We start from the raw sequence: 17,625 nt of genomic DNA, 5'->3' as shown, positions 1-17,625 counted from the left end.
CAATAATAGTAATTGATTCTCTATCAGGGAGTGTTTCAGTGAATGTCTTATTCACTACTTTTTAAATACATCCCATAAAGTCAGTACAGATCTACAGTTTTAGGCCAGTCACTGACAATGTGTTGATGCTTCTGGAAATAACACAGCCAGGGAAGTAGAATTTTCAAATGAAAAGGGCGATCAATGGTGACGTACATATTTTCTCTATATTCCATACTGGCATAGATAGCTACACCCCAGGCTGTAAAGCTTTGTACGCATGCCAGGTTATTGTCATTCAAAGCAAACGATCCTCGATGATGGAACATTAGAGAGATCAACACACAAACCCATGAAGCTATAAACACAACAATGACACACTACCTCATAGAACTCATCAGACTGCTGTACTGACCATAGATTTAATATTTAAAAAATCATTCTCATCACGTCACTTGGCCATCACACATCTCTGGCTAGGTACATGGGATGTCATGAATGGTCACTCCTTGTCTAATGACATCTGTACACATGACAGATAATCACCAGAACAAATCTGTCTGGATGGATCGCTTGTAGCCAAGATTTATTGTGGCTTGCCATTATTGGAAACTGCTGGTTGTTGACCTCACAAATGATTATCTAACATCTCCAACTGTTAATTGTTATTGACAGTTTTCTAGCGTTAGTACATAATTTAACAGGTAACGTTTACTAAACTGCATCTCTAGGCAAAACCGTTTTTTGGATAGGGTTAGTAAAGGTTAGGCTACATACACACATCAGGTAATAGTAGCCTAAGACAAACAGCCATGCTTGTCACAAGCCAAATCCTGACACATGTACAGTGGTCCCCTATTGTCGTTCAAAGCAAACGATCCTCGAAGATGGAACATTAGAGAGATCAACACACAAACCCATGCAGCCATAAACACAGCAATGACACACTCCCTCATAGCAAACATCAGACTGCTGTACTGACCGTAGACTTGATAATTAAATAATGTCGTTCATCAAGCCACCACGGGAGTTTAGATGAACCACCAATCAGGAATGACTGTGTCACACAACTGATTGGGAATGACTATGCTAGGGCAGATTGATGATCAACTGGTTAGCAATGACCACTGTTTACTTCTATGGAGAAGAGCACAGCAGGGTGCTGTTCTCTCATACCCCCTTCTCTACAGAACAGAATGGGGGCTGTATGTATAGCACTCATTCATTCATCTGTCACCGGAAACAATCTTTGTGTTCAGACATCTGTACAAGGTTTAGAACAGTGTTTTACAACCAGGGTTCTCCAGAGTATGCTAGGAATTCCTTGTACAACGAACAGTTTGTACCTCTCAGGCCAGTTTAATTAAAACTAATGATCTTCTTAGCTATCTGCAGGGTGGCATTCTTCTCACTGGCAAGCAATGTAAGAGGCATTCTTCCTACTCACACTAATATACTGTGCGCTGTGATATAGTATTTATAGCAGGGGTTCCCTAATATCTGAAAATGATTTTCAGGGGTTTCCCCATGTTAAAATGATAAAGGCTGCTTTAGATGTTTGGTCAAGTTTTTGCTGCCCTCCAATATCCCCCATAGGGACATTCATCTTTCTATTTCTACTAATGCCCGTTGTCACCAAGAAAGAAAATCCAATTTTGGAGTTGTCACCGGGAGGTTGAAGGTAATCTTCTATGATTAGGCAGGTCATTATTGCTGAAAGAGAAGGCAATGTCCCTTTTGCAATAATGCAACTTACCTGTCTGATCACGCCAGGTTTTTGGTAAAAAACTGAGCTGCACATGTGCAGCGTCAGCTTTAGTTGCCAGGGAAACCCCGCAATTTGGCTTACCTTGTGTGCAACCGGATGATGCATGCTTATGTCATCCTGGCACAGTCAATCATGCATTAACTAAGTTAAAGCGTACCTAAACTCAGAATTTTCACTTTAGACAACCCTTTTATGTAAGGTAAAAATTCTGTTTGTATGTTTCTTTTTTTTTTAACTGCGACACCCATTTTTTAAAAAAAAAAAAAGGATGCAGCACTGCCCCCTTAATTCTCCATTACCTAGGTCAATGAGAATAAATTAGAACACAAAGCTTCCCGGGATACCTACATCACGCATCCCAGCAGGCTCTTGGCTGCTCCTTCTGAGCATGCCCAGAAGGCCCCCTTTTACCAAAAGGGAAAGAAATTGCCGATGTCACGCATATGCAGTGAGATTGGCAAGTTTTTTTCCATCTACATCACCTGATCTAGCGCCTGCGTCGGGTGATGTAGGAAGAATAACCCAATAGAACAGAGAGCAGATGGCGGCGCTTGGCGCACTGGCCTGAAGATGGATACTGGGACGACGCGGGACACAATAGAAGAAACCTCCAGACGGATCGACTGCTCTGAGGGGTTGAAGGTAAGTGTGATTTTTTAGTTTTGGGTCGTTTTTGGCTTTACTTCCTTTTAATTGTGGAAGAATGGAAGGAAGAACATGACATGGCCTGCTGGAAATGGGAAAAGAAGAGTGCGCATGCGTGAGATCGCCATTTTTTCCCAATTCATGAAAGAGCTTCTCCTGCGCATGCTGAGATCGAGCATGTGCAGAGGAACCGGCTAGAAGCTTCCTGGTATACATGATATTTGTATGCCAGATAGCTCTGCGCTCCCATTCTAATTTTTTTTTGCTACGTTTCAAACCCCCCCAATAAAAAAGAAGATAATTATTACCTTACATAAATGGTTGTCTACCTTTTCATGTTAAGTAAAAATTTTGGCGATAGGTCCACTTTAACTTTTTTGTGTGCTATAAAAATACATTTATAAATGTATTTTACCATCTTGAGTGTGATTGTGCTTCATAATTTATCTATTGGTATTAAGGACAATTTGTAAACGTTGTAGAATGATATATAAGAATTTAATTGCAGGCTTAGTAACAATGGCTCTATTTCCGCCCTCACTATCCATTCCCCACACTTCCGCCCGGCCTTGACGTAAGGGGCGTGACAGCGCATTGAAATACGTGCTACCAATTTCCCAGCGTCCTTTGCGCCCGGGCGAGATCTGGGCCGCTCTCGCGGGATCTCGCCCTCTTCCTAGGCCGTCACTGAGAGAAGGCGGTGAGTGCGGGAGATCCTCTGAAGCTAATGTCTCTTTTCTCTGTGTGTTCCCCTCACCGACGGGCCGAAATGGCGGCGAGTGCCTACGGTACAGGGTCCCCTCTTCCTTAGCGTGCACTGGTTTCCCTGTGGGGAATGGTGTTTGCGGAGGATGGTAGTGGATGATGGGAATGGACAGGCCCGGCTAGTGATGGTGGAGGCGCAGGGGGTTATGGGGGATGGAGCCGGGGCTGCACGTGTTGTCTGTACAGTGTTGTGTGATCAATGTATAGAATATTATTATATGTGTGATTGTACACTGCGGCCTGTGTATTCATACATCCTGCTGGGAGGTTAGAGCAATGTATTATAATGTATTTTATGGCCTGATCACCCTTCACATGGCCTGTTATGTGTGTTAGGATTAATGGAGGGGTGCAGGAATATTGGTAACACATTGCTCAGACAGCTCTGTGCTTGTTAAGAGTGGATTGGTGGCTGTGCATTGGTATGAGAGGAGATCAATGAATTTCCAATATAGATATCAGACTAGGGCTATAAATAATACTGAGGGAAGAATACTCTGCTCCCTGTGTTCTACAGGTAAGTACTTTAACACTTACCTCCTGCTCACATGGATCCTGTTCACTGTGTGATGTTGTACTATTCATTCTAACTGACATCCCTGCACTCTCATCATCTTTTTGTACTTTTTTAATTGTATGCTTGGTGACCTGAGGTGTCTGCATTGGCCTTGGTTGGCGACCCTACCTATAGAGCTCTGTGATCACATGTGACGCTTAGATTTGTACAAATTCATTGATAAGACAAGATGTGTGAAATCTGGTGCCACATCCTGAACATGGTATACGATATCATTTATCATTAAAGCGTACCTAAACTTAGAATTTTTACTTTACATAGAAGGGTAGACAACTTTTATGTAAGGTAAAAATTGTTGGTTTTTTTAACTGCAATGCACTTTTTTTTTTTTTAAAGAAGAAGCGGCCTGAAAAATGCCCAAAACAAAATACACATACCTTCAATCCCGCAGAGCAGTCGATCGGTCCGGAGGTGTCTTCCATCGGGTCCCAGGATCCCTCTCTGAGATTGTGTGAGATCGACAATTTTTTTCCTTATCTCGGGGGGCTCTTGGCTGCTTTTCTGCCGAAGCCCCGGGATTAACGAAGCCCGATTGAGGGGGACCCCCGAACCGTCGGGCTCTTTGGCGGGTTTGAGGTAAGGTCATTTTTTTTTGTTTTGAGTTGTTCTTTAACACCAATTAATATTATTGAGGGCTATAAGAACATGGGTGGTAAATGTTTTTTTGCAGATCTGGTGAATGTAGGCCAGCGTTTGCATCACATGAGTCTGGAAAACATTCACTGGTGTGTAATAAGCCTGTTATAAAAGGGACTTGTGGGTTCTGTCATTTACAAACCAACGTGGATATCCTGTGAGGTCGCTCTCTCAGGCTCTGTCCTGGTGGCGTATGGGAGCGTAGCGCCTTCTAGCGCAGTGACGTACAGTCCCGTTCCACAACGTTGAAGAGCATGCACGTCCCCGGTCGTTTGGCTGGTGTGGACGGTGTCCTGCATATTCCTACAACTTCCCAGAGCTCTCGGGCACTGATTGGGGAGACAAACCATGCAGGATACATAATTTTTGCATTGGCAACATGTTTTCTAGATATTGTCCTGTTGAATGAATGGGGGTACATGATTATGGGGGGGTTTGTATTGTAAGAATAATTTTAGTGACTACTAAAACATTTTCTCTTACAGAAAGGCCATGTTCAGTTCAAGCGCTAAGATCGTCAAGCCTAATGGCGAAAAGCCAGACGAGTTTGAGTCTGGCATTTCCCAGGTGAGTAACTTCATATTTGAACAGATATTGTGCCATTCTCAAGCTTGTTAACATGGTGGAATCCTTCAAATGCCTTTCAAGTCTTCAGGGAACCCCTGACAATTGTAACAAAGTTCAAATTACATTAGTGTGGGAAGAATGTCACCCTTACAGTCTAAAAGATCATTGGTGTCAGTGGTAACTGAACCTGACAGGTCCTAATTGCTCATTTCTGAAGCAACCCCTAGCGATCTCTGTAGGAACCCTGGTTGACAAACACTGGGCTAGTAAGCAACTATTTAAAATGAACCAGTGGCAATGTGTTGTATGCTATAGGTTTGAAATAACAGAGCTAGTAACTAGTATCTTTGCAAATCTGCAAGGACAAGCCCCTATTTACCTCCAAGTGCAAAGTAAATGCGATTGGAACAACCTATCATAGCTTACTTTTCCTGGAAATGGTTGTCTGTTTACACTGACCTTCCTATATTGGTACTACAAGATATCTTTAAATTTGCTAAAGTGACAAAAATCTTGTCTACATACTTGTCCCGGGTCACATGAAGAGAGTTGATGTTGGGTATTCAGCTCAAAGGCGGTTAGTAGTTGCTGCTTCCGTGGCTCATAACAAATAGAGCTGTGATGGGTGTGGGGTCACCTGGTTAGGTTCTAGAAGTCCCTTTACTTTTACGTGTAACCCCACGTTGCTTTCATCATATAAAGAACCAGCAATGTAAACAAGTCCTGCAGTTTTGTGCAGTTATGCGAAAGAATACCATTAAAAATTTGTTCTACTTTGTTTCACATGTTTATAAGTTCACCATTGTTTTATATTTTAAAGCAAACCTTATTCAGATTGGTGTCCATTTATTGTATGTCTAGTATTTTGACAAAAGACATGAATGTGGATATGTGAAATGCTTTACAAGGAATAATTTTATCGGCATCCAACGTGGATATCCTGTGAGGTCGCTCTCTCAGGCTCTGTCCTGGTGGCGTATGGGAGCTTAGCATCTTCTGATGCAGTGACGTACAGTCCCGTTCCACAATGTTGGAGATCATGCATGTCCCCGGCCTTTGGGCTGGTGTGGACGGCGTTCTGTATATTCCTACAACTTCCCAGAGCTCTCGGGCTATTACTGGGGAGACAAACCATGCAGAATACAGATTTTTAAAATGGAATGTGAGTGAATGAGGGTGTCATACTTGATATTGAATCTATAAAAGAAGGTTGGGAAAACAATATGTTGTCCACTACTAACCTTTACATTCATTCTGATAGCCCTGTTAAGCCTGCCAGTTGTGGCATGCTTTTTTTTATGCTTTTAAATTGCAAATAAAGTGATTTTATTCTTTCAGAAATATAGAAACCATTGTGTTCCTACCTCCTTTTAAACATCTAACTAATCCGGTCATTTTTATCATTCAAGGCTCTGCTGGAGTTGGAGATGAACTCTGACCTTAAAGCTCAACTAAGGGAATTAAACATTACTGCAGCAAAGGTACGGTGTAATTTGATTTTCAGCATCCCATACATTTACCTTAACAAATGACTACAGGTGCAGAGAAAAGTAAATGCCCCATGGAAGAAGAGTTTAGGCATAAAAGAAGCATTTTGATATGCGGGAAAGTGACATGCAATTACAAAACCCCTGTGGTGGTCATTTTTAAAGCTGCAGTATAATGCTACTACAGGCTTCAATCTGTGCTGCTTGGGTTTGATAAATGTTTTGTGTTTCCCAACGTGGATATCCTGTGAGGTCGCTCTCTCAGGCTCTGTCCTGGTGGCGTATGGGAGCTTAGCATCTTCTGGTGCAGTGACGTACAGTCCCGTTCCACAACGTTGGAGAGCATGTGCGTCCCCGGTCTCCGGGCTGGTGTGGATGGCATCCTGTATATTCCTACAACTTCCTAGAGCTCTCGGGCTATTACTGGGGAGACAAACCATGCAGGATACATAAAATAATAAATTTTCCAAGTTTGTTTTGTGTTTTTACCTATTTAAAGGTGTCAATTTACAGTGCAGCTCATTTACATGACTTGAAAAAAGTGGGCCATAGTCCACAATCTCCATCCCTGAACTGTAAAGTGAGATACACTTCAGCTTTCTTAGATTTGGTGTGAACAGGCAGTGGTCAGAACCACTTTGCTTAAAAAGAACTGCAGAGGGAACGAGCCCATAGTGGGCCTAACCATTTACGTGCCATTAAAATTTAAGTCAATTTGTAAGTGCTGGCACACCTAAAGCATTACAATTTTAGAGACCTCTTTGCTCTGTGGTCATGGTGCAAAGAATGGCTTTGTTGTCATTTTGTGTTCACATTCACAAGATGTGTTTGGAAACCATGTAAGGGTTTACTTAATTTTCAGTGTTATTTTTCTTTCTGTTTTTTTTTTTTTTATACCACCTGACTTGTTTTTGATCACAACCATGTGACAGAATATTTGGGGAAATCATAATTTTTTGCTGTTTCCCACAGGAAATTGAAGTCGGTGGTGGTAGAAAAGCTATAATCATCTTCGTTCCAGTCCCTCAGCTGAGATCTTTCCAGAAGATCCAAGTTAGGCTGGTGCGCGAGCTGGAAAAGAAGTTCAGCGGCAAGCACGTTGTCTTCATTGCTCAGGTAATAAAGTACCCCTGTGTTGTCTTAGCGTTGCCCTCAAAGCTACATTTACACTTAATTTTAGTTATGTATAGCTAAAAATCAAATCAGATCATTTTGTTTAGAAAAGTATAGCAAAATCTTACTGGATTTTCGGAAAGCTGAAAAGCCAGGAAAAATTACATGGCATTGACCTTATTTACTCTTGTGCTTTATGTTTCAAAGTTCTGTGTAAATAAAGGAACCTATATGATGGCCATTGCAGACTTGGGTTATATATGAGCTTTTGTTGGTACCTTAGTTACCCATCCCGAGCACACTGTTAATTGTTGGGACACTTCATACCTTTGGCTGGTAATCCTTTTAGTAAAGCAAGGATGACGAGAACCCTTCACCTTTATTTACACCATAGGTGCCCCATCATTGATCATGCACGTTAGATTGAATGCAAAAGGACATCCCGCTTTGTGTATGGTTTTGCATATTAAATGTGTAAAGCAGCATAGAACCTTTACCAACGTGGATATCCTGTGAGGTCGCTCTCTCAGGCTCTGTCCTAGTGGCGTATGGGAGCGTAGCGTCTTCTGGCGCAGTGACGTACAGTCCCGTTCCACAACGTTGGAGAGCATGCACATCCCCGGCCTCCGGGCTGGTGTGGATGGCATCCTGTATATTCCTACAACTTCTCAGAGCTCTTGGGCTGTTACTGAGGAGACAAACCATGCAGGACATAAAACCTTTCAAGAATCTTTATCCTAGAGTTTGAGAAGGCTCTTGTGATTTAATGAATTTTGTGAGTTGGAAAACATAAAGGAGGGATAAGTGGAGCTCTTTAGTAGGCAGGGCTAACCTCTCTAGTTTACTTATTTTTAAGTGCTAGTAAATGGGTTTGAGGTTCCTTATTGTCAATGTATTGATATGATATTATTTTCCTATACAGAGAAGGATTCTGCCCAAACCAACAAGAAAAAGCCGCACGAAAAACAAGCAGAAGCGCCCAAGAAGGTAAAGAGTTTTTAAAAGCTGCTTTGCATTCCAAAAACCTTGTACCTGTGCTACAGAAATATTGGTAATTTTTTGCACAAGAATCAGGTTTTTGAATTGGTGAGCAGCAGAATATTTAAAGCTACAGAAAAATTTTCTTTTGAAAACAATATTGGCATTTAGAAATGCAAGCTTTTAGACAAATTGCAAAATAGGAAATTAAATCAGTGTTCAACCCAGATTTTTTTTTTAAGCTGGGTTGGAGGTAATTACAGGTGGGTGGCAGACCCTGAATTGTGACCAAACTCATCAGTAACCACTCAAACAGCCAGGTGGTTACTGAAAAGTGCCAGGTGGTACGCCCAGCTAAAAGGGGCTGGGGAGAACACTGAAAAACGTCAGATATTTGACACCCCAACGTGGATATCCTGTGAGGTCGCTCTCTCAGGCTCTGTCCTGGTGGCGTATGGGAGCGTAGCGTCTTCTGGCGCAGTGACGTACAGTCCCGTTCCACAACGTTGGAGATCATGCACGTCCCCAGTCGTTCGGCTGGTGTGGACGGCATCCTGTATATTCCTACAACTTCCCAGAGCTCTCGGGCACTGATTGGGGAGACAAACCATGCAGGACACATGTTAATATGTTGGTACATATGCCAAGGCAATTACCGTATTTTTCGGACTATAAGACGCTCCGGCCTATAAGACGCACCCAATTTTAAAGGAGAAAAACCTAGAAAGTGTTTGGCTCAAGTCTACCTGTGACAACAGGACAAGAAAGTTTGGAGCTAATATATGTGATCCTACAAAAGTTACGTTATATTTAAGACAACAATCTTTGCACTGCCGTTTACTGTTTGGTAAAAATCAAATTATTTTGCAGTCTTCCAATAAGTCGGCCATTACTTCTCTTCATACTGGAAGGGAACATCTACCCAAAGGGGTTGATTAAGCTTTCTGCATTGTCACTAAAATATGTTATGTGATTTATATGCCTTAAGTATGTCTGTCATCTCTTGCACACACACATAGGTGAAAGATATAATGACCCCTTTTATGTTTGCCACCAACAAAGGAAGATTTTGCCTGCCTTCCCCTTTACATTAGACTTTCTGAATTTGATAGTTGACACATTTTTCAGAAACTTTATAGTGCAACCTGCTGTCAATGGATTTGTGATTTTATCACTTCTATGCAAGGCTTTTAATTCCTATCATGTTATCCGAGTTTAATAAAGGACATGGAGATTGGTTAGATTTGTTGCTTGCACAAGTATTTTCCCAAATCAGTAGTTGGAGTCATCTTTTCCTGCCATTAATGGCTATTAGTAAAGTACCCATCTGCTTTGCACATTTTTGCTCCTGCGATTTGTCCTGGGTAAAATTGTTAGTTGTTCTAGCTGTCATGTTGGGAGTGTTTTACAGATCTTTGTGTTTAGCCTGGGACTGGGCTGTTATAGAACCTTTTCAAAGCTATTCTGCTGGAATAAAATCCTCAGTCTTATCCAGGTCAGCTTAGTAGTAGTTGATCACATTTAAAATAGTTGAAACAGTCTTGTTGAATATGGCAAACTTTTAGTTATCGTCATCTATGCTGAGAAGTGTTTTCCACTAAAATTTCACTGTTAAGTAGTGCATTAATCAAATTAGTTGAAGTCAAAGGATGTCTAGTAAATGTCATTGTCCCACTGCTTTACTGCAGATTAGCCCTGGTTTCCACTAAGCCCAAATCAAGTGCTAGGTACAGGAAATGTGGGGATGGCTTTGTCCTACAGAAAGTTCTACATGGTACATTAATCCAGGTTGTAGCTGCCCAGTGGCTATTGCCCATTTTGGCTGTAGATACTTTTGTGACCTAAAGTCCACCTTGGTTATTAAACACCTTAGACTATTCTTTAAACAAAATAATAGTTGACCCGAAAATATTTCTTGTGTAACAATAAATACTAGTCTGATACCTCTGAAATACTAGTACACAGATACCTCTGAAAAGTTTGCGTCTTGGATTATCCATCAAGATCCCCCGCTTTTGTTTAAAATGTATAATAGGTCATTTTAGAAAACATTGCAGGTACCATCCTAATTTAGATAAAAATAACCTTTCTTATTCTGGGATAGCTTAATGTTAAAAGAATGCATCTCCTATACTCAGTCTACTTTAGATGCCATCACAGAAAGCATCCAATCTGGGCCAACTCCTAAAGAATTGCTAAAGAACCTAATGCATATTTGTGAAACTGTCCTGGAGGAAAAATCTTTGATTATTGACAAAAACTTGGTCCCTAAAATAGTTCTTGTTCTATTTCCAACTTTTCTGGGGAATCTGAAAGTTCAAATACTGTATTGATACTGGTGGTCTTTGGAAGGAGCCTTTGTGGATTATATAAAGTCTATTACATAGAGAATGACAGATTACTTTGTAGTTGTACAGTGTTCTGTATACAAAGAATGTAAATGTTTGCTTGTGGGTGAAGAGAATGAAAGTGTGGTAATTACAACTTACACTGTCCAATCCTGCATCCAAAACAGTTTGCTTCTAGCTTGGCCTATTATTTTCTCAGCAATTGTATCCAACTACAATTTTCCTAGAGAGTGATACTGGGACATTGGGTGAATTTCTTCCTGATTTCTTTCCTGTATTGGAAATGAGCCTTCATAATTGCAAATGTCACTTAGTGGGCTATACAACACTGCCTATAACCAATACATCTGGTTCAGATACATATATTTGAAAAGTTATTAATGTGATTTGTCATATTAGCTTTGATGACAAATCACGTTTTATTTATGCGTATGGTGTACCTGGTTTTCTTACTCAGGATAAATAAGCATAATGTGTAAGATTCCCCCTTAATATAGAGTCTAGTGATCAGTGTCATGGTCTCTCAGGAATTACATATTAATATATCAGGAATTACATATTAAATGGGAGTATCACCCAGCAGGTGGGCTCTGCATGTGCTTCCTACATTCTGTAGGTTTTTTTTTTTTTTTTTTTTTATTACCCATGTTTCAAATTACCAAACATAGGATTTCCTTTCTAGTGCTCTGTGTGAATTTTTACATCATTGCTATGTTTTATAAGCTGATCAGTTCATTGCTGTAATTGTTTTATTCCAGCCGTACTCTGACTGCAGTACATGATGCCATCCTTGAAGATTTGGTGTATCCAAGTGAAATTGTGGGCAAGAGAATCCGTGTGAAGTTGGACGGCAGCCGACTTATTAAAGTCCATTTGGACAAGGCACAACAGAACAATGTTGAACACAAGGTAATTTTTCTTTGTATGGTTTAGGAAGTAATTTTGGTCAGATGTCTTTCTGGTATAAATATGCTACTTTCTTGGCTTATCTAAAAGGTTCTCCTTGTAGGTTCCATTTAGTTAAGACCACATATCTGAAAGCCATCACTCATGACATGGGTATGATTAGATACACTGACTACCTTGAAATTTACCTGGAACTGGAAAACCTTGAGCAACATTTTACTCCTGCAAAACAATTATTTTGGCATCTAGTTATTTTACCAAGACTGGAGTGTAGCCTTTATTTGATATTTCAGCATAGATGCGATCCTTTGTGTTTATGTAGGAAGTGATGTTGGTAGATATGATGTGTTGGAGAAATACTGGGCTTGTGATTTGTAGTTTAAAGCAAATTGCTGTGAATACAACATCCGACGTGGATATCCTGTGAGGTTGCTCTCTCAGGCTCTGTCCTGGTGGCGTATGGGAGCTTAGCATCTTCCGGTGCAGTGACGTACAGTCCCGTTCCACAACGTTGGAGAGCATTTCTGTCCCCGGCTTTCAGGCTGGTGTGGACGGAGTCCTGTATATTCCTACAACTTCCTAGAGCTCTCGAGCTATTACTGGGGAGATAAACCATGCAGGATACAAAAATTCATTTTCTGTAAGTTTGAAACCTGCTCCTGTTGCAGTTTAACTAGATTATTATTTTTTTTCCTGTCTAGGTTGAAACATTTTCTGGTGTCTACAAGAAACTCACAGGCAAAGATGTGAACTTTGAATTCCCAGAATTTCAGCTGTAAAGTGCAAATGATCTAATAAAAAAGAACTTGTATTTCTGCCTGCTTTTTCTTTTTTTTTAAATGGGCGTATTTGTTATTCGCTACCCTTGAAAGAAAACTATCAGCCTGAATTGCTTAGGTTTTCAAGAAATATGCCTAAATATTAAATAATTATCTTTTGACAAAACTTTGCACAAAGCTCCCTGCGATTGCTTTAACCTTCAAGTGCATTTGCATGCTTTCACATCAGTCACCATCCATAAGGAATATAAAAGTGATGGTTGGAGAATTAACCGGTGCTTTAAGAAGTCCCTGCTGGAGGGGGCAAATAGATGGTTCTGTGTGCCATAATGTGCAAGGGTTGCATTGTAAAAATATATTCTTATAAAAATATAAAGCTAGCATTTGATTTAATTTTAGGGCAGAAATCAAGTAACTACATTATGCTTGGGTATTGTATACATCACCTTTAGAGTTGTTTCCTTATTAGATATTAGCTAAATCATTTGATAATTCTACTTCAGTATGTACTTGATTAGGAAATGGTAGCTTAATCTAATGAATTAAATTCAAAAATGGTAAATTGACAATTATAAAAACATGACTTAAAAACTGCTTTACCACAGAGGAAAGGCTGAGGCTGTGTACAAATGTCAAATTGTTCCTGGGCAAGCCGTTGTGCTCATCTCAGGCAAAAATCTTACATGTGGACAGCGGTCCCTTGATGTTCATTGATTTATCTTGGCAGATCAATGGAGAAAAGCTCAGCAGGGTTCAGCTTGCTTGACCTCTCTATAGAACAGAATGGCACTGTGTACAGGGCTTGTTCATTCACCGGTCACTGGGGACATCAGGAAAGTTTGCAGTGACACTTGTTCTATGTCTACATGGAACGATTAGAATTATGCCTTTTAGTAGGGTTTAGTTTGTCCTCAGAATTCTTCCCTCTTAGGAGATTCAGGAATGGGGATTGGGCTGTGTTATGAAAATTTTTTTTTTATGTTTTGTACACATCAAATATGATCCATAAACTATTTGATGATAAAAAAAAAAAACCCCGGGGACAAAATTTCCACCTTTCCTCAAACTAAATTTAAACTTTAAAGCCAGATCTTTCCTTCCCAACCTGCAAGCTTTTTTCTTTTTGTATACCGTTTGCATGGAAGCCCGAAGGCCTCAGTCATCTGCCTCCTCAGATACACAGATACATACAAGTCTGAAGATTTTGGTTCTCCACATAGATTTAACTGCACATGTGGTTTTCTGTGTTTGTAGTTCTCTTACTATGCATACTTCTAGTTGTTCCATAATTTAGACAAGTGGCTTGTGAAATGGTTGTATACAAACTTGAGCCTTTTTTTTTTTTTTTTTTCTCCCACAATTTTTGACTTCACATCTGCCACAAATTTGACTGTACAGGACCTTCTGTAGCAGTGGTTAATATTATAGCTCCCCTTCCTTAGAAAAAATTTGATGGCATTTATTCAAGCCTGGTAACTGTCACAAAAATGTTGTTAGATCTATTCTGGACCTTAAGGGATTCAACATCTGTTTGGTGTCTGTCCATCAGGTGAACCTTTTCACTTTATGGATGCTTACTTCATTTCTTGTTCAATTTGCCCAGGTCTTTAGTGCATACTCGGCATTGACTATGGAAGCAGTTTGTGGCCATTCATGGCTTGGTGTCCTAACAATATTCACTAAGGCATAGAACTCTCTTTAATGAGATAGTTATAAAACTCAATAGTAGATAGATGACATGCTACTTTGAGCTGAGTCAGTTTTGGCACTGAAGTCCACTCTCTACTGTCCTGCAATCTGGAAGAATTTGGTTGGCCTCTCAACCGCGAGAATTATGTTCTTGTTCCATCTTTTTACTTTTACAGAATTTAACTCCAAGACAGGATAAGTATGTGTTTGAACAATACCACTTCCTGATTAACAAGATGTGAATACAAAACATTTTTGTTTTGCTTTGAGAACCTGGATCTGGTGCTGCAATCGCCGAGAAGACTCAATTCGACATTAATCTCCAATGCACTACAGTTGTGCATCGGTCCGTTATTGCATGCAAATTTTGAATCCTGTTCAATGCATCCCCCTGTATAACCCCTATAAGTGCAAGAAGTCTTCATACTCCCCAGACATTTAGCACTTGAGTTGTCTGTTAAAGACATCCCTACTTTTGTTGGCTTTAATCGCCAATGCTGAGTATTTGGAGGTGTTTCGTTTCACTTTGCTGAAAGATTGAGATGACATGCTAGACCACCTGGTCACTGACCTAACTAATTGGTCTTGGCAGACCGGATCTAGGTTACCTGGTCATAGATGCTCCCTGGTGCCTTCCTTTTCGTTCAGACCTGCCTTCTTAATGACCCATCTTCCATCCTACTTTACAGTAATTTTTGAATGGCCTGTTTGACGGCTAATTCCTGAAGGATAAGGGTCTGTTTCCCACTATGATCACTTTGCTGACTCTTTCCCAAAACATGCTTTTGGTGGCTCTCTTATTAGCATAGCAATTTTCTAAGTAACTGTTGCAGTTCCAGTGCCCTTTTTTAGTTTTACACCAGTCACACAGTGCTTACCATTTCTGATCTCCTCTCCCCTGGAGCGTACTTGATATATATTTATTCTCAATTGTTTCTGCTGCGTTCATCACAAAGCTTTCATGGTGAATCCAAAACACCAGTCTACTCTCCTGGTTCAATGATATAATATACTCATAAAATCTCAATCACAGCTTGAACTGGGAGATGCAAATATAATTGCAGTTCTGTTCCTGCTTGCCAATCTTTGCAGGGTGGGGTGAGTAGAGACCACTGGGGAGCACTATACAGTAAGCATTTCGAATGGGAAACTAATATACAGTATTTATAAAGTGCCAACATATGCAGCGCTGTACATTAAATAGAGCAAATTAATCTGCATATGAGTGACAGATACAATCAATGACACAGGAGGAGGATAGGAACCTGCCCAAAAGAACTTAAAATCTAAGAGTATATAAGGAGCACTATAATTTGGAGTCAATGTAATGGTGAAAAGTTTGGGGTGGTATAATGGGACAACTTCTTTACTGTTTTTATAACTATTTGTTTTTAATATTGATACATTGCAATAGGAAAATGTACCCAAGGCAGAATAAATACACCTTTATTTCAAAATCAAATACCAAACCAGTAACAATGTAAGTATTGACATAAATAAAAGAAATGACTGAATGCTAATGTAATGTAAGGCATTGTTTAAAACTATGAAAGCAGAGAGAAAGTGTATTTCATTTTTAAAATGCAAATGAAAAACATTTCTCGTTGCTTTTCTTGGTGAAAATTTGCATATAAGTATTTTGTTTCTGATTTCTTTGCATATTTCCAGATATCAACAAGATGCAATGCATCATAACTTACATGTTTTACTTTATATGTCATGATAGTTCATATAAGTAACCCTTGACATCTAGAAACCTGTCTTTCCTGTGGCTTATGTTCTAACAGATGACAGTATCTAAGAAGAGATAGCGTTTGATTGAGTTTCATCACAGGGCACCTTCTTGTTTCCCACACTTCTTGCCTAATTATCCAGCGCAGCAGCTGAAAACTTTCAAACAGGAAGCTGTTTACAGATAACATTTGTGACTCCTTGAGCTGGAGCATCTTTTTCAATTAAGATCTGTCAGGCTTTTGTAAACAGCAGCTATGAGGTCCTTAGGCATTGCAAGTCAGAGGACAGTTCCAGTCCCAAACCTCAGGGGAAATACAAGGTAAGGAAACTTTCACTAACTTCTGTTCATCTTTTCTCAATCATGTTACCAGCAAGAATAGTGACAATACTTCCAGCACTGGATAGGCTATCATGCTCTGTATGGCTAAATGTTTGTGGGCAACTGCTCTCCATGTTTTTATGTGCTCAATGGACATCCTGTGCCAAAACCATGGACATTGATTTCACTTTAAGTTTCCCCTTTGCCACTATAAAATCTTCCACCCTTCTAGGAATGCTTTTCACAAGTTTTTGGAACGTGTCTGTGGGAATGTGTGCCCATTCTTTCAGAAGTGCATTTGGAAGGTCAGGTACATTCTAATATATCCCAAATGTATTATTTAGCGTTAAATTTTAGTACTCTAGAGGCCACTGGAATTCCTCCACACTAAACTCATCAATCCCTGTCTTTGTGCTCCCAAATGCCATAATTTAGAGGGTTTCCCATACGCTTTGGCCCTAAAATGTATTTGTTCCTTACACATTACTGTGGAGTAATTCCATTATTAGAAAGCTGCAAAATATATTTGTCCATCACAGACAGGTTGTGATAGATCTTTATGTACTCAGTTTCGGATTTGTGTACCATAAATTCTGTTAAAGCATTTGTACAATGAAGTGATCTCTTTTTTTTCTGGAAGATGTTGTCAATCTCTCAGTAACAATGAGCACCTTCCTTGCACACTGAAAAAAAAGGTAAACTGTAATTACAAGCAATTCTCATACTGGATTTATCACTAGATATAAGAAGATATAATATAGATAGAATATTAGTAATAAAATATATAAGGATATGCATGTCTGCTCCAAAACTGCTCTATATTCCTCCCATGGTTTTTAGGCTTGAGCTTTATTTTTTCCATTTAGTCACTCCACAGTGATATCCTTTTGTTCATTACAGTAAGCTTCGGGTGATATTTCTGAAGGGTGTAACAATTAACATTCATAATTTGTAATTTCTTATGTGAAATACATGCTTTTATCTTATCATTGACATTTTACATTGCTGCTGTCCAATGTGTACATGTGTATGTGCTGTGTTGGGGTGCTGACCATCATTCTCCCGCACACTGTCACATAACTAGATCACATAGATGCTTAATTTGCTTTTTTAATAAGTAATTCCATAGATTCTCTCACAAGTTATATTTCCCTAAAATACTACTAGTTTCTACCTGCGAGTAATTGTAATTTGTTTTCTAAGGTGTCAATTAGGCAGAAAAGAGAAAGGGTTCCTTAGGGGTAAATAAAATACTATTTTGGCTTTGTTTAGGTAAATATCTATGTCGTATGCACAAATAGCATACATTTTAAACAGCTGCAAACAGAGCTCGGT

The 17,625-nt window shown here is 39.7% G+C and overlaps 2 protein-coding genes and 6 non-coding genes across 9 annotated transcripts in view; all 8 read left to right on the top strand.

Moving 5' to 3' along the window:
* The first annotated feature begins 3,017 nt into the window (after positions 1-3,017).
* Positions 3,018-12,580, top strand: RPS7 (ribosomal protein S7). The gene is made up of 7 exons (XM_072407566.1): positions 3,018-3,092; positions 4,856-4,937; positions 6,347-6,418; positions 7,397-7,540; positions 8,460-8,524; positions 11,622-11,772; positions 12,471-12,580. Exons 2-7 carry the CDS (start codon positions 4,863-4,865, stop codon positions 12,546-12,548), a joined length of 585 nt encoding a protein of 194 aa, XP_072263667.1. The 5' UTR covers positions 3,018-3,092; positions 4,856-4,862; the 3' UTR covers positions 12,549-12,580.
* Positions 4,512-4,733, top strand: LOC140330214 (small nucleolar RNA SNORA73 family). Its single transcript, XR_011920683.1, has one exon. It is a non-coding gene; the product is annotated as a small nucleolar RNA SNORA73 family (small nucleolar RNA).
* LOC140330212 (small nucleolar RNA SNORA73 family) lies at positions 5,864-6,085 on the top strand. Its single transcript, XR_011920681.1, has one exon. It is a non-coding gene; the product is annotated as a small nucleolar RNA SNORA73 family (small nucleolar RNA).
* LOC140330216 (small nucleolar RNA SNORA73 family) lies at positions 6,656-6,877 on the top strand. Its single transcript, XR_011920685.1, has one exon. It is a non-coding gene; the product is annotated as a small nucleolar RNA SNORA73 family (small nucleolar RNA).
* LOC140330215 (small nucleolar RNA SNORA73 family) lies at positions 8,034-8,255 on the top strand. The gene has a single exon (XR_011920684.1). It is a non-coding gene; the product is annotated as a small nucleolar RNA SNORA73 family (small nucleolar RNA).
* On the top strand, positions 8,918-9,139 carry LOC140330213 (small nucleolar RNA SNORA73 family). Its single transcript, XR_011920682.1, has one exon. It is a non-coding gene; the product is annotated as a small nucleolar RNA SNORA73 family (small nucleolar RNA).
* Positions 12,177-12,398, top strand: LOC140330217 (small nucleolar RNA SNORA73 family). Its single transcript, XR_011920686.1, has one exon. It is a non-coding gene; the product is annotated as a small nucleolar RNA SNORA73 family (small nucleolar RNA).
* A 3,458-nt stretch (positions 12,581-16,038) lies between the features above and the next one.
* The window catches only part of COLEC11 (collectin subfamily member 11), an 18,823-nt gene continuing 17,236 nt past the window's right edge, over positions 16,039-17,625 (top strand). Inside the window, exon 1 of one of the 2 annotated variants that reach the window (XM_072407563.1) lies at positions 16,039-16,290. The gene's annotated coding sequence lies outside the window, so the exon portion shown is untranslated. The remainder of the gene's footprint in view (positions 16,291-17,625) is intronic. The other variant, XM_072407565.1, reaches the window with a different exon arrangement.

Source organism: Pyxicephalus adspersus, chromosome 4 (assembly GCF_032062135.1).
Source record: "Pyxicephalus adspersus chromosome 4, UCB_Pads_2.0, whole genome shotgun sequence".
NCBI lineage: Eukaryota > Metazoa > Chordata > Amphibia > Anura > Pyxicephalidae > Pyxicephalus > Pyxicephalus adspersus.
This window is presented reverse-complemented; position numbering and strand designations above follow the sequence as displayed.

Coding starts and splice junctions, on each gene's coding strand:
- RPS7 (XM_072407566.1), top strand. CDS start 4,863: ATGTTCAGTTCAAGCGCTAAGATCGTCAAGCCTAATGGCGAAAAGCCA. Junction 4,938..6,346: donor TTGAGTCTGGCATTTCCCAG/GTGAGTAACTTC, acceptor TTATCATTCAAG/GCTCTGCTGGAGTTGGAGAT. Junction 11,773..12,470: donor AGAACAATGTTGAACACAAG/GTAATTTTTCTT, acceptor TTTCCTGTCTAG/GTTGAAACATTTTCTGGTGT.